The sequence below is a fragment of the Xyrauchen texanus genome, chromosome 50, assembly GCF_025860055.1.
Source record: "Xyrauchen texanus isolate HMW12.3.18 chromosome 50, RBS_HiC_50CHRs, whole genome shotgun sequence".
Classification (NCBI taxonomy): Eukaryota; Metazoa; Chordata; class Actinopteri; order Cypriniformes; family Catostomidae; genus Xyrauchen; species Xyrauchen texanus.
This window is the reverse complement of record NC_068325.1, coordinates 2,164,552-2,182,165: the sequence shown is the minus strand read 5'-3', so window position 1 is coordinate 2,182,165 and position 17,614 is coordinate 2,164,552. Positions and strand designations below refer to the sequence as shown.

The window sequence follows — 17,614 nt, the reverse complement described above, 5'->3', positions numbered from 1 at the left end:
ACTGTTCCTGGAGGCTCCCCAACACCACACATTTTGAATATCTCCCTAATCAAACACCTGATTCAACTCATTAGCTAGTTAGTAAAGACTCCACAACCTGAATTGGGTAAGATAAGAGTGACATACAAAATGTGCAGTGTTAGGGGCCCTCTGGGAACAGGGTTGGGAACCACTGGTTTAGAGTTAGGTTTAGGGTCAGGATTTGGGTTAGGCTATGGTATGGGGTTAGGGCTTTGTGGCAGGGCGGACGGCGGGGCCGGGTCGTGATTCTAAACACCTGGTCCCTTATCAGGCTAATCAACATGTCCGTAAACGATCTCTCTCTCCTGCACAATCCTCCGCAGTCGGCCTTTATCCCTCACGGAGGCTTGATTAGCCTGATAAGGGACCGGGTGTGTAGAATCACGACCCGGCCCCACCCTCCGCCCTGCCACAGGCTTCAACAACTTTCTTATCAATCTTCCAATTTTCTCTGATTAAGGTATTATTGCTGGATTTGGAAAGTTTGATGCATCAATGGAGAAAGATGTTCTCAGTAGGGGCTAAGTAAAGCTAAACAGCCAAACCTTGATACATTGTTTAGAGCTATGTTTGTTTGACGCATATTTTGTTACAGGCCCAACAAAAGATGTTGATCCAAGAACATGTCTTCCTAGGTCATGCATGGTCATCTTTCACAAGACAAGACAATCTCTTTCCAAATCTAAGACCAATCAATTTGGTCCCATCAAAGCTGATTTGATCTGAAATGTGCTTAGCTTCTATACCTGTTACATTATTGTCATTATGAGTCAGCATGGAAATGGAAGAGTACTGATATATCTGGCAGATATTCCAGGCTTTGCTCAGCCAAAACTGTGGCCATCAGCTTTCCATACCCTATGGTAATGATTTGAATGAAATGTAAAAAAAAGTAATGGTTACTGTTGTAACCTCCGTTCCCCTTCTGTTACTCACTCGATGTTGTGTCGAATGAAGTGACACAAGGGGTCTTCCTGGGACACCAAATGTACCTCTGAACCTGAGAAAAGGCCAATGTTGGCCAAAAGGTCAAGTTGCATGCCCCGCCCCGGACATATGGGTATAAAAGGAAGCGGGGCAGCGAGTGCCAGTCAGGATTTTGCACTGAGGAGCCGAAAATAAGGTACGGACGTTTACAGTGGTAGGGCTAGTGCTGTGGCAGGAGGGACACAACGTATCGTTCCTTCCCTTGGGGAACGGAGGTTACAACAGTAACCATGACATTCCCCTTCTGTCACTCACTCGACATTGTGTCGAATGAAGTGACACAAGGGGTCCCATATAAAAACGCCACGCACTGACCGTGTTACGTGAACTGCAGAGACAGGTGCAAGCAGGCTACTGCGTGCTAGAGGAAACTGTGTCGGCTGCACGTAGCCCTCCCCAACACCCCCAAAGAGGTGTCACATACAGACCTTAGGTTCCCCGCACCACTTAGGGTGAACGCCGTGGTACGGACAAGGGGACCGTACCACGGGAAATACATCACGGGGAGTTTGCCTGAAAAGGGAACTAAGCCCGTGGAGCCCAACCCCAGTACAGAGCACCTGTTCTGGGAAGAACGGAAACGCGTCTTGAAAAGGACGTTCAACGCCTGCTGTGTATTGCTCTTTTATGAGTGGGAACTCAAACTCTTTTAGAGGAAATAAACTCTTTTTAGGAGGAGAATAGACTGCACAGCGTGCAGAGAAAGAGAGAACGCCAGCTGGAAACGCGCCGTAGATCCAACAGCAGTGCTTATCGCCAGTAGAGGTGAGTGAAACAGTGATGAACTTCAGCTTGCTGTTGCACAACCGTTCGGCTCTGAAGAAAAATTCTGATTGACACTCGTTGCCCCGCTTCCCTTTATACCCGTAGGTCCGGGGCATGGCATGCAAATTCTGTCTGCCAACTTGACATTGGCCTTTTCTCAGGTTCAGAGGTACGTTTGGCGTCCCAGGAAAACCCCTTGTGTCACTTCATTCGACACAACGTCAAGTGAGTGACAGAAGGGGAATCCCTGTTTTGTTTCTTCATGTTGGATAGAGGTTTATTTATTTTATTTAGCTATGCTCAGCACGATGCACATAGCCCAGAGAGACAAGTGGTCGTGAAATAACCTACTTGTTATGTGAGGTTCAACACTGTACAAGCAAAGAGTTACTTTAGCCATCGCTACTGCTTTAATTCTTGAAAGATTAATGAGATGTCCTGGTATACTAATGGTTTCACGATTAATAATGTCTGAAGATAAGAACTCATGTTAAAGGGCAGGTTATGCTGAACAAGCTAAGACTAGCAAACCATCTTAGGTTGATTTAAGAAGTATTTTTTTTCAACAGAGAATGCATTGCAACGCGATCAGTGAATACATCCAATATGAGCTAATGCCAAACTCAACTGGAATTAATTATAAAACAGACTATTTTGGCCAATATTTTTACGCAATGTAATTTCATAATAGAGTTTCACGTTGTTAGACAGAAATATGCTTACATTGAACTCAATTGTAAAACTGACTATTATAGTTTTTTTTACATGGTATGTGTCATCAAGGCAGCACAGTAGGTCTTGGAACAGAGCAATAAATTTCCTTTTGTCTCCCCCAGGAGGTTATGTGAGTCTACTTCCTGAGGAATCCACATTTGTTTTGTGAAGTGTAAAAATAAATACATTTGATTTTCTGTCACATTAGACAGATTGCTCTGTGACGTGCTGGTGCAGGAATGGACTGGAGGAGGATAATATTCAGCAGTGTAATTTACACTAAAGATTATGAGTTTTATGGGTTGATAAGGTTCATAGTGTAGCTTATTGCAAGAGTAAAGCACAGTGATCTGTCCTTCTAAATAACTGTCTGCTAAACAACAAATATAAATGTGATTATTTCTGAATGTAGATTCTGAACCTTATCAGCATTCTGTGGAGACGTATATTTTTATAATAATGTTGGAAAAATAACATACCACATAATCTCTGCTATAGAAAAATAGACTTTTCCAAATAATTTAAAATCTGAAAATGGATGCTAAAATTTCTGTGGTCGACACCACAAAAAAAACTATTCTTCTATTAAGCTAGTTTTCTAAAAAGTTAAATATTAATATTTCGTAAAAATTTACAAATTTAATCCTCCCAAATTTCCAAGGTACTTTTATTCACACAATGAAAGATAATGATGACTATGACTGTCAAGCCCCAAAAAAGAATAATCATAATTTTACACCATAAAAGTAATCCATGTTATTATTGAGTAGCCAAAGCTATTGTGTGGCTTTAATTGTGAAGACTTGTAATATAGCTCATGCTATATGTATGGCCCACTAATTTATGTTGTGTTTTTTGGAGCTATACAGCCACAGTCACCATTCACCATCCTATGGAAAAGAATAGCACGGACAATCTTCTAAATATCTCAATTTCAGTGAAGGTGAGATAATGCATTGTTATTTTTGAACTATCCCTTTAACACAGTGGTTCTCAACTTTTTTTAAGATAATTCCTTTGGTACTTCTGCTGTACAAATGACAAAGCAAACTTTTTATTAAAAGAAATTAGGAGTATAAATAGATAAAAGTAATTAATTGCATTACATTTTGTGATTCCAGATGTTTCTGTATGTTCTAAATATCAGTTGTTGACATATTGTCAGTTTATATGTTGTACGTCTTGATGTTAGCAGTTTTTTTTTTTTTTTTACCATTTTAATAGTTACATTTATAAACAATTTATAACTTATATATCACTTTACAATAAGGTTCTATTTGTTCACATTAGTTCATGCATTGTGATTCATGATTCATGAACTAACAATGAACAATACTTTATATTTATTAAACTTGGTTAATGTTAATGTTTGAAAATACTATTGTTCATTGTAAGTTCTTAAAGCATTGACTAATATATGGACCCGCTGGTGGGTCCAATGTGTGGTGCTATGAAAAAGTTTATATTTACATTAAATTTAAAATACACGTATACATAAGCCAGGAATATGAGGTATAATTTGAAAGGTTAGAATCTGAACTTTTCCATAAATAATCAGTTTAATTTGTTGCACTAAAACCACAGTTTGAAAGATTTTCAAACGTATCACAAAGTGAAATATGATTTCTGTAAATCATCACATACAAACATCTCATTTATGCTCCTATAACTGCTGCTGTAAGCCCCAAATAGCCAAAAACTTTTATTTTTATTTTTTGTCTGTGAGCTTGCTTAGCTGAATAATCTAATGTTATATCTTAGATGTCCAGAACAGAATATACCATCCAGCAGGAAAATCATGGTAAACAAAATATGATATGATAAAATGTTATATATCTGTATATTGAAACCCCTAAAACAATGTACCATGACAGCCATAGTTCAGATATTGTTAATAATAATAAAAAAAGATAAACTATCCTGGTGGAAATTTTAAATCAGGAAAAGATAGAAAGATTCTGCAAGCATTTTACACTATTGAAAAATGATACTATATCAATTTTATAGTAACAATAATTGCAGTAGCCTAACTGTGGTATTTAGGCTGAAAATATTGATTGCCATGGTAAAAGATTCACATTTGTGAATAATAGTTTCCACAGAACAGATAAGATCAATAAAGTAGTGTCAAGCTGACCATTATTTGTCATACTGAACTGATGTCTTTCCATTTATTAAGGATTGGACTATGAAAAAAACTGCACGACACACAACAGTACAGAGCTATTGTTTGTAAGCAACTTACTCACTTATGCCACTTTCATGGGCAGTACTTGCATATTTCTGCTTATCTTCATCGCTACATCAATTCTTAACTATTTTCCTGACTTACTTGAACTTTTCGTCTTGTTCTGACATCATTTCCGTGTCTTTCTCTCGACCTGTGGGTGCGCGTGAGGATATGTCGTCTTATTAAAAGTGACTCAAAACTTTTAACTTGCCCACATAGTGCTTTTGTTAGTGCTCCTTGCTCTTTCTGATACTTTATCATCTTTCTGTTTGGTGAGTGTGCACGGTATCAGCGGTGTGTCATGATGTCAAGTGGAGTGACATGTTGACCGCATCACCTCCGCACCAGACCGCCCCTCTGCCTCATTTGATATCGCACTGAGAGACTGAGTCATTCAATTGATATTGTGGGAAACAGCCAAAACAGAGTGAAAGAGTGCACTGAGCAGAGCTTTTTTTTGCTCTTAACAATTTCAGTTGCTTTTACTAAGGAAATAATTACACGCATATCAAAATACGTCACGACCCAACATGTATGGCTATGCGAACCGATTTGGGTCACGACCCATAGTTTAAGAAACGCTGATCTAGTGGAATGAAATGAGATGTTTCAAAGTGAGGTAGAGTGAACAGAACCAGAATTACATGTTTACAAAGTTAGGACAATAAATTTTTTTTCTTTTTTTTCCAGGTAGGGAAGGAGGTATTGCCCCATGAGTGAGGGGACAATGGAGCGGGAGGTTGGCCAGAGAATCGGGGCAGCGGGGGCGGTATTGCACTCGCTCTATCGCACCGTTGTCACGAAAAGAGAGCTGAGCCGAAGGCAAAGCTCTCGATCTACCGGTCAATTTTTGTTCCTACCCTCACCTATGGTCATGAAGGCTGGGTGCTGACCGAAAGAACTAGGTCACGAGTACAAGCGGCCCAAATGGGCTTCCTTAGAAGGGTGGCGGGCTTCTCCCTTAGAGATAGGGTGAGGAGCTCAGTCATCCGTGAGGAGCTTGGAGTAGAGCCGCTGCTCCTTTGCGTCGAAAGGAGTCAGTTGAGGTGGTTTGGGCATCTGGTAAGGATGCCCCCTGGGCACCTCCCTAGGGAGGTGTTTCAGGCACGTCCAGCTGGGAGGAGGCCTCGGGGAAGACCCAGGATTAGGTGGAGAGATTACATCTCCACACTGGCCTGGGAACGCCTTGGGGTCCCCCAGTCAGAGCTGGTTAATGTAGCTTGGGATAGGGAAGTTTGGGGCCCCCTGCTGGAGCAGCTGCCCCCGCGACTTCGAATAAGCGGTTGAAGATGGATGGATGGATGTTTTTCATAAGATTATAAACATGCAATATTATTTATGAATAATCAGAATCTTTTTTATTTTATTTTATGGGTTCTCTAAAAAATTAGACCAGTTGTTTTGCAATTAGTCCACAGTCTGTGTGAATGTTAAGGTTTTAAATTTGAGTGTGAAAAATTGAGGGTGGCAGCCCAAAAATACACCAGAGTTTAGGGGTTAACATTTACAACTCCTTATTTGAAAAATGTATTAGTATATGTTGAAATTTACAAGGTCAAAATGTGCTGTAAAAGTGTTTTTTAGTTCATGTTAACTAATTTATTTAACTAATGTTAACAAATACAAACTTATTGTAAAGTATTACCCTTATTTTAAGTAATTTTAAGTCGTCTCGCAGCCACTTTGGAAGTTTGCTGAGGCCCCGACCCCCTTGTTGAGAACCACTTTAAGACATTAACTGGAATTGTTCTGGAAGTTATTTCAGTCATTACAGAGACTCATTGAGGATATTGTACCGCCAGCATAAGCTCCCATGAGTGTGGAAAAGCACCCGGCTGCTATGTTATCAGCGTGCTCCACAATATACACTTTATACACCATCTTTGTTTATTTGCTCCATTGAGGGTGACTAAGGGAAATTTACTGCTTGTGGTGATCAATAGGGTCAAAGGATTTAAAAATTGGCTTCCAATGTGTGTTATTTACACAGAAGTGACAAAGGAAACAATAGCTGTCTAAAAGATTTATTACTGAAACAATTCAGGAATCATTGTGCAGCTTTAAATAGCATTAGAGTTAGATACACATTTTGTTTTGTGAGCTTGCACATCAGTGTTCAATACAGAATTCATCAATTCAGACTGCAATGTCACTTCAGCAAAGCACTGGCACTGAATCAGAGACAGTACAACAAGAAGAGGATGAGCTGTTCATAAAAAAATGAATAGAAGAAATTTCAATTCTAAACATGACGGCTATTTGAAAGAATGTTTTATTTAAAAGAACCCGTCGCCTATTTGATAGATGGATCGCCTATTTTTTTACTAGAGAATTAGCTGGACAAGTCACATATCTACAATTCAATAGTGTAATTTGAACTAAAGAAGCAAAATGTATGAAACCATTGTTGTAAGATTTGATTACTGATTTGACGCTATTTAAATGTTATCTTTTAGAGAGTTCAGAATTTCTCTATTCAAGTAGATGTAACTGAATGGTAAATGTAGGTGGCGTTCCAACACATGTTATCCCTCACAGATGTGCTCATCCATAGACATTCAGCACCACCCTCATTGTTTAATCGAATATCTCATCCTCTGAGTGGACTACAAGCTCAACAGTTTTATAGTGTGATTTCAACTGAAGAAGCAAAATTTATGATACTATTGATGTCAGATGTTATTTCTGATTTGAAACATGTAATTTAAATGTTACATTTTAGAGATTGTTTAGAGACTTTAGAGAGTCTTTCTCTAGTCAAGTAGATGGAGCTGTACATGCATGACTGAAAATAGTTGCCTGTACTTGATTAAAGGGACTTAACAGCTGAATAGTGGTGCAGAAAACACTGGTGCTGATTGTCTCATTGACCTTTATGTGATGAAGTGATGTAAATTCAGTCATTAATCATAAAACGAAATGCTTGAAAACCCATTCAGCGGCATGGTTCATTCATAAGGTGGTTAATACCTTATCTGTAGATACAATGGGCAACAGAAGCCTGAGATAACTGGTAAAATTCTTCTATTTTGCATTATTTTCTAATTTAATATTACATGTTTTATTGCGAAATGCATTAGTAGCACAAACACCTGAGTGAAGAGATTAACGGAAAAAAATAATCATAAGAATTTCTTAGGGTGTGTCTCAATCAGCTTCCTAGCTCCCTATGTTGAGAATCAGAATATCGTGAACAGAAATTGATGCACTGGAAAGAGTGTTCATCCACCGAACATTGGGACACTTATGAATTATGACACTTATGAGAGCTTGCGCACTCAAGCACAGCTGTTATTAACACATCGCTGTATAAATGGTACTATCATTCACTTTCTTGGAGATTATCAAATGTACAGTGTTATTATGAAAGGTAATTTACATTTACAGAAAGAAATACAAGTATAAAAGAGTATATTTTAAACCTACTCCAGGGGATGGAGGACTGCCTCTGATCCGCCCGGAGAGGCGTGGCTGTCATCTGTTAGAGGTTGGAGGAGTGGCCAGGGAACAGCTACGGCGTACTGGAGAACTGGCGAGTAAGTGTTTTTCATCTCTCTCTCCTCTCTCTCTCACTGCCAATCCGCGTTGGCCTTTTCCCTCTCGTTTAAATTTTACAGTGTTTTTGGGGGGGGTACTACACTTTTTTTAGACACCTTATCAGGCTAATTAAGCCTCAGAGAGGGATAAAGGCCGATTGCGGACAGTGGTGCGATGAGATCCTTTACGGACATGTCTGTCGTGTGTGTGTGTTTGTCTTTTGTTCTCGCCTCCTCCTTTCCATTGAACTCCTTTACAGAGGAACATAGCAAGCAAATTTTCATTCAAAAGTCAACAATATCTGCAGTATTGCACTTCCAAGTTCTCAGAGTAGTTGGATCAGGGCTGTCCTCATACACAGGCAGACGGACAGACCAGATAGATAGACAGACAGACAGACAGACAGATAGATCTCGAGATTGACCGGCAAAATTCTCCCTAGTTAGGGGTCAAGCTAAAGACCCCTACAGTTTTTGTTAGTTTTCTTCTTATTGTTATCATTCTGCTTCTTCTTCTTCCGCTATTGAGTCTATGACAGCCCATAGAACCGCTTGTGGGAAAGTTATGAAATGTGGCACACAGATAGAGGACAGTATCATCTGTTACCACAGCAAATTTGGCATCTCTACCTCAAACCCTCTGCACCACCAACTGCCCAAATTTGCATTCATGTTTATGTTAATAACTTCTGAACTGTGAGTTCTAGAAACAAAATTATTTTTTCTTCTGATTCCTTGGCTCAAGAGGATTCGATTTAATTCCCATCGTGACATTTTTTCCGCCATTTAGAATTTTCGTAAAAACTCAGTTTTTCGAACTCGTCCTAGGCTGAAAATTGGCTTGCATCAATCATCTAGAGGCACTCAAGACAAACGTTATTCACAGAATTTTGATAAACCATACCGTTTTTGAATGGCACTTCAACGAATTTGTTGAAGAATGTTTAAAATTGAACTTGAGGCTGTATCTCCACAACGCTTTGAGGGATTGGGACGAAACTTGGTACTTGTCATCATCATTAGGCCCTGGGGTTACCTGCAGCGTTCTGGCGCACTACCCCCTACTGGTCAGGAGATAGCAAAAACATTTTTTTTGGCTTCTAACTCTTGAACACTTTTGCCAAAAATAAAAAAAATTGTCTCTTTAGATCAAGTGTCGAACGATACCACATTTTCACATGTCAGCCATTTTGAATTTAGTCATAAAATGCTGTATTTTACGAACAGCTGCGTATCGTTACAAAACTTGGTGTATGTCTTTGGCACCATGCTCTGAAGGGTCTCAAAAAGTTTCGGGACACCTTGTGGTCAAAGATTATAATGCTATTTCAGCTATTGACTCATTTGCCTACTGTCAAGAGATTGGTCTTTATAGATTCCGTGGTTCATGCCGAGAACAATGATACCAATTATGTCATGATAGAGCAAACTTCCTGTCCGCCATTTTTAAATTTTTTTAAAACCTACTTTTTTGAAGTCCTACTAGACTGTTTGTCCGATTTGCACAGAAATTGGAAATCATCTAGATACACTCACAACAAAAAGTTATTCACAGAATTTTGATAAACCATGCCGTTTTCGAATGGCGCTTCAACTGATCAGGGGATAAAAAAATAGCTATTTTGGTATATACCTCTTGAACACTTTCCAGCATGATAACCATCATGCCCAGATACTACCTGAGCAGTTTCAGAACAGTGCCACATCTTTTTTTTTTTATTTGAAAATAAATCAGTTTTTATGATTGAAAGTTTACGTTCATAATGATTTTGAGTTAAATATTTGATTTTGACCTGAAAGTCTGAGGTTTGTAAAAATCGGTGTATAGTTTCAAGAAAATTGTGAATTGAGGTTCTACTTGGATGATCACAAGATGTTTAATAAGAAACTGAAGAGCATTTAGTATTCGGTTCACTGTCTCTACAGCAGCTATGTGTTTGTGAGAGGGAGATTTGTTGAAGGTATAGATCTTTCAGCTCAGTTGGCTTCATAAATGCTTCATTGAAAATAGTGCTTACACAGAGAAACGAGACATGAATTTAAATTAAACTGCGTGTAGTCCAGCTGAAGTCCCGCCTCCACACAGACACAATGGAGACAAAGGCACATGACATTGAATGGCATTCACCAACACCAGCTATAAAATGAATGGGAGACTGTCAAATCCAATCTCATAAATAAAGCTGTAAATTAAGGATTCTTTAACAGTTCTGCAGAAGGAACGTCAAAGAAACTGAATATACTACGTATATGAATGTGTCAAATAATGCTTTAATACTGCATTAAATACAAGACACAATATAAAACTATTTGAAATTACACAAATCAAGTGTTGGAACCAGTTTAAAGATTTAAAGGGTTATTTATTCTTATGTATAGTTTGGTACTCACTCTTTTCCTCAGGTTGTAGGTTAGCACCAGGTTCCTAGAGAAGTGTCCAGCGAAAGCTGAGTAGAATTCCAGAACCTTCTGTAAGGCATCACGTTTGATGATATGAAGATCGCAGTATGTCAGCGCACGGACGTTTGCACAGGCCTGAGCTAAATTCACCTCCTTCCAGAACACATCCCCAAACACATCCCCCTTTCCTGAGAAAAACACAGCGAGCAGACAGTGAAAAATGAATTCCTTCCTTCCTAACCCTTTCTAATACGTTCAAGGCAAATGTAGCTTTTCCATGCATAGGTGCGGATTTTTATGGATCACAGAAAATTCAATATGCACTTCAGGACAAAACTGCTCAGGTAAAGAATGGCAACGTGGAATAAGCTCATGCATTTAAATAAGATTGAAACCCACTGTAATGTGATCTGAATCTTTTTGTAAAAAAGGTAGCCAAGACACAAGCTGTGTCCCAAATGACCAATTAAACACTACGCAATTACAATATACACTATGCAGTCAGCCATGTAGTGTATGAATTTTCAAAGTGTAGTATCGTCCCATATGGAACATTTAAAGGTGAAGTGTGTAATATCTGTGCCACCAGCGTCACCAAATGGAATTGCACAAATAAGGATTATGCAGCTTTAAAGCGTGTCAAAATAAACAAAAAACTGATCATCAACTGAAGGCACGATGCGACGCACCGAAACGGGTGCATGAAGTGAAATCAGTTCTGGTGATGAAAGATTTGGCATGATGCAACATGCTGCCTATGTTCACTGTTGACATGGTAAACCTTAATAATACACATCTATAAATAAAAAATATGTAAAATTGTTTTTACAAAAAGTTTTCCATCATCTTTTGTTTTCATTAAATTATTCTCATATTACTAAGATATACATATCACAATAAAAAATAGCAATTTTGTCCCCCACATACAACATCAGAGGTCTTTGTTTATATTTATTAACTTTGTCAGAGGTCCAGAGTTAATAAATATCAAGGGTCAGCATGGATTTAACACACTGTAAACCGTACATAGAGTACAGTGTACTAAGTACATAATATTACAAATATGTGGCTTGTTGAGGAAAGGTGTGCTTTTACTTTACTAAGCGATCAGATTTTCACCTGGAAAATGAAAACAAATGGCAATAAATAACTAAGCTAGCAAAACAAGAAGGTGGTACTTCAAGCTTGAATTTCTCAGATGGTGGGTAAATTCCTTAAGAGACTTTGTATAATGGCAAAACATTTTTACACATTCATATTAATGTAATTAATCACACTAAATGAATGTGTTCAATTAAGGGCCCTAGTTGTAGATGATTTCAATGATGGACAGAGGTCATCATGGGCACACTGACCGGTCTGCAGCACCATACGCAGCAGATGCAATGCACTGTGATGTGACACATTCCTTCCGTAACCATCATTAAACATTTTCTGTGACTTGTGCCACTGTAGACCTTCTATCAGTTCGGACCAGACGTGATAGCCTTCGTTGCCCTCACACATTAATGAGCCTTGGGCAGCCAACACCCTGTAGCCAGTTTGTGGTTTGTCCTTCCTATGACCACAGTCGGTAGGTACTCACCACTGCTGAATGAGAGCGCCCCACAAGCCTTGCCATTTCAGAAATGCTCTGATCCAATCATCCGGCCATAACAAATTGACTCTTGCCAATGTTGCTCCGGTCTTTACTCCTGCACATTTCTCCTGCATTCAACACGCTGACTATGAGAACTGATTGTTCGGTTACATCACAGACCAGGCCTTGTTAGGTGAAGATCAACGTTATTCGCTTTAACTGAGAATTGTCATAATGTTTTAGCTCATCAGTGTAAGTGTCTCTGATTTGGCTATTGCTCAACAGACATGTCTGGGATTGGTTAGAATACTCAACCATTGCAAAAACAAATTGTAAATAAAGACCTTTGATGCAAAAGGAGCAGACTTAAATGCAGGCTGTAATAGTACATTTTCATGATTACTTAACCGCGGCAGCCGTAATGTTAAAAATGTTCTTTATTGTAATCTCGATTCCCAATGTAAAACTGATTTGAACACAAAGTTTGTTGGTCCCGTCAGGCTCGGATTGGGTAGCAGACCTCTAGTAGTAAGTTACCTCTAGTAACTTTTAAAAATGACACTTACCCAAAATGGCAACAACTTCATCGTCTTGAATGACCTCCAAAGACCCTGACACCACAAAGCAGAGGCTGTCCACACTTTCACCTGCATGGTAGATGAGATCACCTGGGGCGCTGTGGATCGTCTGGAACTCCATGGCAAGGGCGCGCAAACACCCATCACTGGCCAGGCGGAAAGCTGGATGTTCTTTGAACACTTTCCTGTTGAGATGAACGCAGATGTCCGCTCTCATGTCTTTGGGGCAAATTAGCAACACCTGCAGAGAAATTTAGAATAATAATCATTTTTATTTCCACTTCTTGACGGATTTTGTTTGTGACCCTTAATTCGATAATGTCGATAAACCTTCTTATTAGCTTAATCACCAAAAAGAAATGAACTCAACCTGTCATTCCAAAGATTCTTCAAAATTAGAGTGAGAAAATGATTGAAATTTTTTGGGGGGTGAATTATTCCTTTAAAGGACAATGCTGCAATTGAAATCATGCGAAGACATAATCTGGATACTTAAGATTTAAAGAAACTGTTTAAAGCCTTACATAACGCGTGTGAAGTGTGATCTTAAACATGAGAGGGATATTCTTCATGACTGCTACAGATGTTATGGAAAAGATCGTACAAATTACTTTTAAAATTAATAATTAATCTAAGCTCCCTGTATCAAGACTCTGTGTGCGTTCGATGCCAGGTACCTTATCAGTGTCGATTCCTCTGGACATGGACCACGTTGAGACGATATAGTCCATGACCCTCTCACTAAGGCCCTTGGGAACCTGGTAGAGCTTTAGGAAGTCCCTAACACTGTTCAACATCTCATGGTATCGGTTGGTGTTGGCATACATTTGCTGGAAGATGGTGGTTACGTTACCAAAGATGGTGGCATAAAGGAGAGCTAAAAGAAAGATGAAACACTGTGTTAAGACTTTTGAATCCCGAAACCAAGACCAACATTATCACTGTAACTCCTCCAAGAGCTTTCAAACTACATCCACTAAACTTGGCACAAATCTTGAGACTGTTCTGAAATAGGGAAGTGCATGGATAGTCGACATATGGTTATCCGTTCAACACACCTGTATTCGAATACTAATATCACTATTCGTTATTCTACACATGCAATAAAGGTCTTCAACCCAATCAGAGACAGATGGTCCCTGACAAACCGTCAGGTTTTGGGCCAGGTTCAGGACATGAGGTGAGTTAGGAGCTGTTCGCACGTGGTTTTCCAAAGGTCTTTGTTGCCAGAGACTATTTAGCAGAGATGGGCCACTTCTATTAAAATGAATATAAGACATTACAAAGGTCAACGGATATAAAAAAGGAAGTCCCGCCTTACAGGTAAAGTAGGCAATCACCTTTTAGATACAGACATCGTCTGTCAATCAACCCAAGGACGTGCATGCAAATTAGCTGTAATTGCATTTTATTTGTGTAATCTTGTACTGAACTGAAAGTTCACTGGTCCACTTCCTTCTGGTGTGTAATAATCTTCAGAGTCATTGCAATGTGTTTAAACCACAATTGCAAAATCTCCATGCTATAACATAGTGCCTCTGATTGTTAATTTCATTCATTTAAACAACACCTGATTATTTTGAATCACCTTGCCATTTTGAGCTAATACATTACTAAGACCCCTGTTTGGTGGTTGCTATTTACATTTTGAAATGTCTTACAACACCATGTATATCTGTCTGATCTCTCATTGAAACACAATGGAAAAACACTCTCTGTACTGTAAGAGTGTCTATGTTATGCAGCTAAATTATAAAATGGAAGTTCCAGAAAGATATTTGTTGTTTTCATTGGTGGTAGTTTTCAGAGCATCACAGTGGTTTCTGAGAAACTGTAATTTTCCCTGAAATGTACACATGTACACATGAGATGCATGAATAAGAATGGAATATGTGTTTACAAAAATTTATTTACAAACCAAGCGATGAATCAACATTATTTTCTATTGTAATCGACAACACAGCAGATACTGTTTATAAATCATGGATGTACCTTGAACTCTGTGGGCAAAACCAGAACTGTGTAAAAAATGTACACTTAAAATGTGAAAGTCCCCAGACATATAAAATGATGAGACAAAACTTTATGATCACCTGCCTAATATGCTGCCAAAACAGCACTGGCCCGCAGAGGCATGGACTCTACAAGACCCCTGAAGGTATCCTTTAGTATCTGGTTCAAGTCCTGTAATTTGTGAGGTGGAGCCACTGTGGATTGGACTTGTTGGTCCAGCACATCCCACAGATAATCAATCGGATTGAGATCTGTGGAATTTGGAGGCCAGGACAACACCTTGAACTCTTCATCATGTTCCTCAACCATTCCCAAACAATGTGTGCAATGTGACAGGGTGCCTTATCCTGCTGAAAGAGGCCACTGTTATTAGGGAATACCATTGCATTGAAGGTGTACCTGGTCTGCAATGATTTTTAGGTGGTGGCACGTGTCAAATTGACATTCACATGAATGGCCGGACCCAGGGTTTCCCAGCAGATCATTGCCCAGAGCATCACACTCCCTCCACCGTCTTGTCGTCTTCCCACAGTGCATTTTGGTTCCATCACTTCCCCAGGTAAACGGCACACATGTGCACAGCCGTCCACGTGATGTAAAAGAAAACGGCACTCATTGGACCAGAAGACCTTCTTCCACTGCTCCAAGTTCCATTCCAGACTCTCACATGCCCATTGTAGGCGCTTTTGACAGTGGACAGGGGTCATCGTGGGCACTCTGACAGGTCTGCAGCTACACAGTTCCATACGTTGTGGGGTGCAATGCATGCACAGTTTGTTGTGACACATTCCTCCCGTAAACATCATTACAATTTTCTGTCACTTGTGCCACAGTAGACCTTCAATCAGTTCGGACCAGATTGGATATTTGGGCTTGTTTTAATCGGGAGCATCTGCTTCAAGTAATCGTGCATACCAGTTTTTCATATTCTGTTTAGGTTTCGTGAAAACTAAATCTGTTTATAACATATGTAACTGTTGTATACAAATAAACTGCAGCTTTTAGTCTGTGAGTGAAACAATATACCTTTTGTATTCTATTCATTCATTAACAACTGTCAATCATGTACATTTCTGATAGTTGTAATGCCATTTGCTATTCACTAATTGTCCAGTTCACTGACTGAATATTTTTATTGTAAGGAAGCCACAAGTAGCCACAAACTATATTAGCTCTTACCAGTTTCTTGTCTGTGAGCTTGCGAGGGTAAATAGTGTATTGTTCTTCTTGTGGAATGAACTAACACTTTTTGCAGGGAGCAAACAGAGCCTGAATCACAGGCTTTCAAAAACAAAAAATACATATGTTCATCACAGCATTGTAAACATATACAATATTACTTAATAATATTATAATATTAAATTATTGGAATATATTTTTTTTAATTTGTGGATTTTTCTGTAAAATGAAACCAATATTTTGCAACTAATCCACTGTACAGTATGTTTGTAAGGTGCACTTTTAAATTTGGGTTTGCAAAATTGTATTCTGAAGCCAAAATATGCAGCAGAGATGAAGGGGTTAAGTTGTTTTTATCCCCCAAAAACTCCTAACTTATAACAAAGGCTTTGGTTCTTCCTTATTGCTTTAAGGATCATGTTAACTCATATTCTAATTGATCTCCCTGCAGAGCGGGTCCCAAATCACAATGTACTTGTGGAGTGAGTATCAAAATCACATTAACAAGACAGTTCTGTTATCACAGTGCAGTAATGCATTAGCAGACTCCATAGAGACAAGCCTCTCTCTCTCTCTCTCTCTCTCTCTCTCTCTCTCTCTCTCTCTCTCTCTCTCTCTCGCACAGCAAGCTGTGGACAAGTTGCAGGAGACTCTGTAATCTCTGGTTAATGATGTAACCTCAAACAGAAACAAATGTCTGTTCCACATTTGGGTACATCGTTCCATTACTGCTACTGTGCTGTGCTGTACTGTATGATGTATCATGTGCGATTCTGTGTACACAGTCACAGTGACAAGTAACGAGCAACAGGATATTTCAACCAAGTCTAATGAAAAGTTTCATTAATAGCACAAGATCCTAAAGAAATATTACAAGTTTGCTCACAGAGAAATGTACAATGTTTAGTCTCATAAAATAAACTTTCAAACAAATAAACAATTATATGATTAAATTCCAACCCTAACTCTAAGTTTAACACCTAACCTAAACCAAACCATGATTTTAATATGAAACAGGTTTTGGGTTAGCTCATGCTTTGCCCAGGTGTACTTTCCTCCAGATCCAATTTTTTTTACAAACCCTCCTTTGGCTGACATTTTGTGCTTGTCACATAACATTTTGTATGGATAGTATGTGAATATAGACAAAGGGCTTGTTTCTCCCCTCACATTTTTGCCATTGACACACAAGTGCCAGCTTTAAAGGTCACAGCTTTAGAGGTTGCACTAGAAATATATGACAGACTATCGTGGTCCACTGTTATCAGTCATTAGTTTAAATTTCCCTAATACGTAGTATATTTAATGTTGTCTCGGTATAGTACACTACTTTCAAATCAGGTGGAGGAGGTATTGCCCCAAGTGAAGGAGTTCAAGTACCTCTGGGTCTTGTTCACGAGTGAGGGGACAATGGAGCGGGAGGTTGGCCGGAGAATCGGGGCAGCGGGGGCGGTATTGCACTCGCTCTATCGCACCGTTGTCACGAAAATAGAGCTGAGCCGGAAGGCAAAGCTCTCGATCTACCGGTCAATTTCTGTTCCTACCCTCACCTATGGTCATGAAGGCTGGGTCATGACCGAAAGAACTACACTCACCTAAAGGATTATTAGGA

At 39.2% G+C, this 17,614-nt stretch overlaps 1 protein-coding gene across 3 annotated transcripts in view; it reads right to left on the bottom strand.

Moving 5' to 3' along the window:
- Nucleotides 1-17,614, bottom strand: part of LOC127641500 (potassium voltage-gated channel subfamily H member 1) — a 102,207-nt gene that overhangs the window by 35,470 nt on the left and 49,123 nt on the right. For 2 of the 3 annotated variants that reach the window (XM_052124538.1, XM_052124537.1), the window contains exons 8-10: nt 13,488-13,687; nt 12,799-13,051; nt 10,645-10,841 (exon numbers count right to left, since the gene is read on the bottom strand). In XM_052124538.1, coding sequence (XP_051980498.1) covers nt 10,645-10,841; nt 12,799-13,051; nt 13,488-13,687 — 650 coding nt within the window. Of the gene's footprint in view, nt 1-10,248; nt 10,391-10,644; nt 10,842-12,798; nt 13,052-13,487; nt 13,688-17,614 lie in introns of those variants that run through there. The other variant, XM_052124539.1, reaches the window with a different exon arrangement.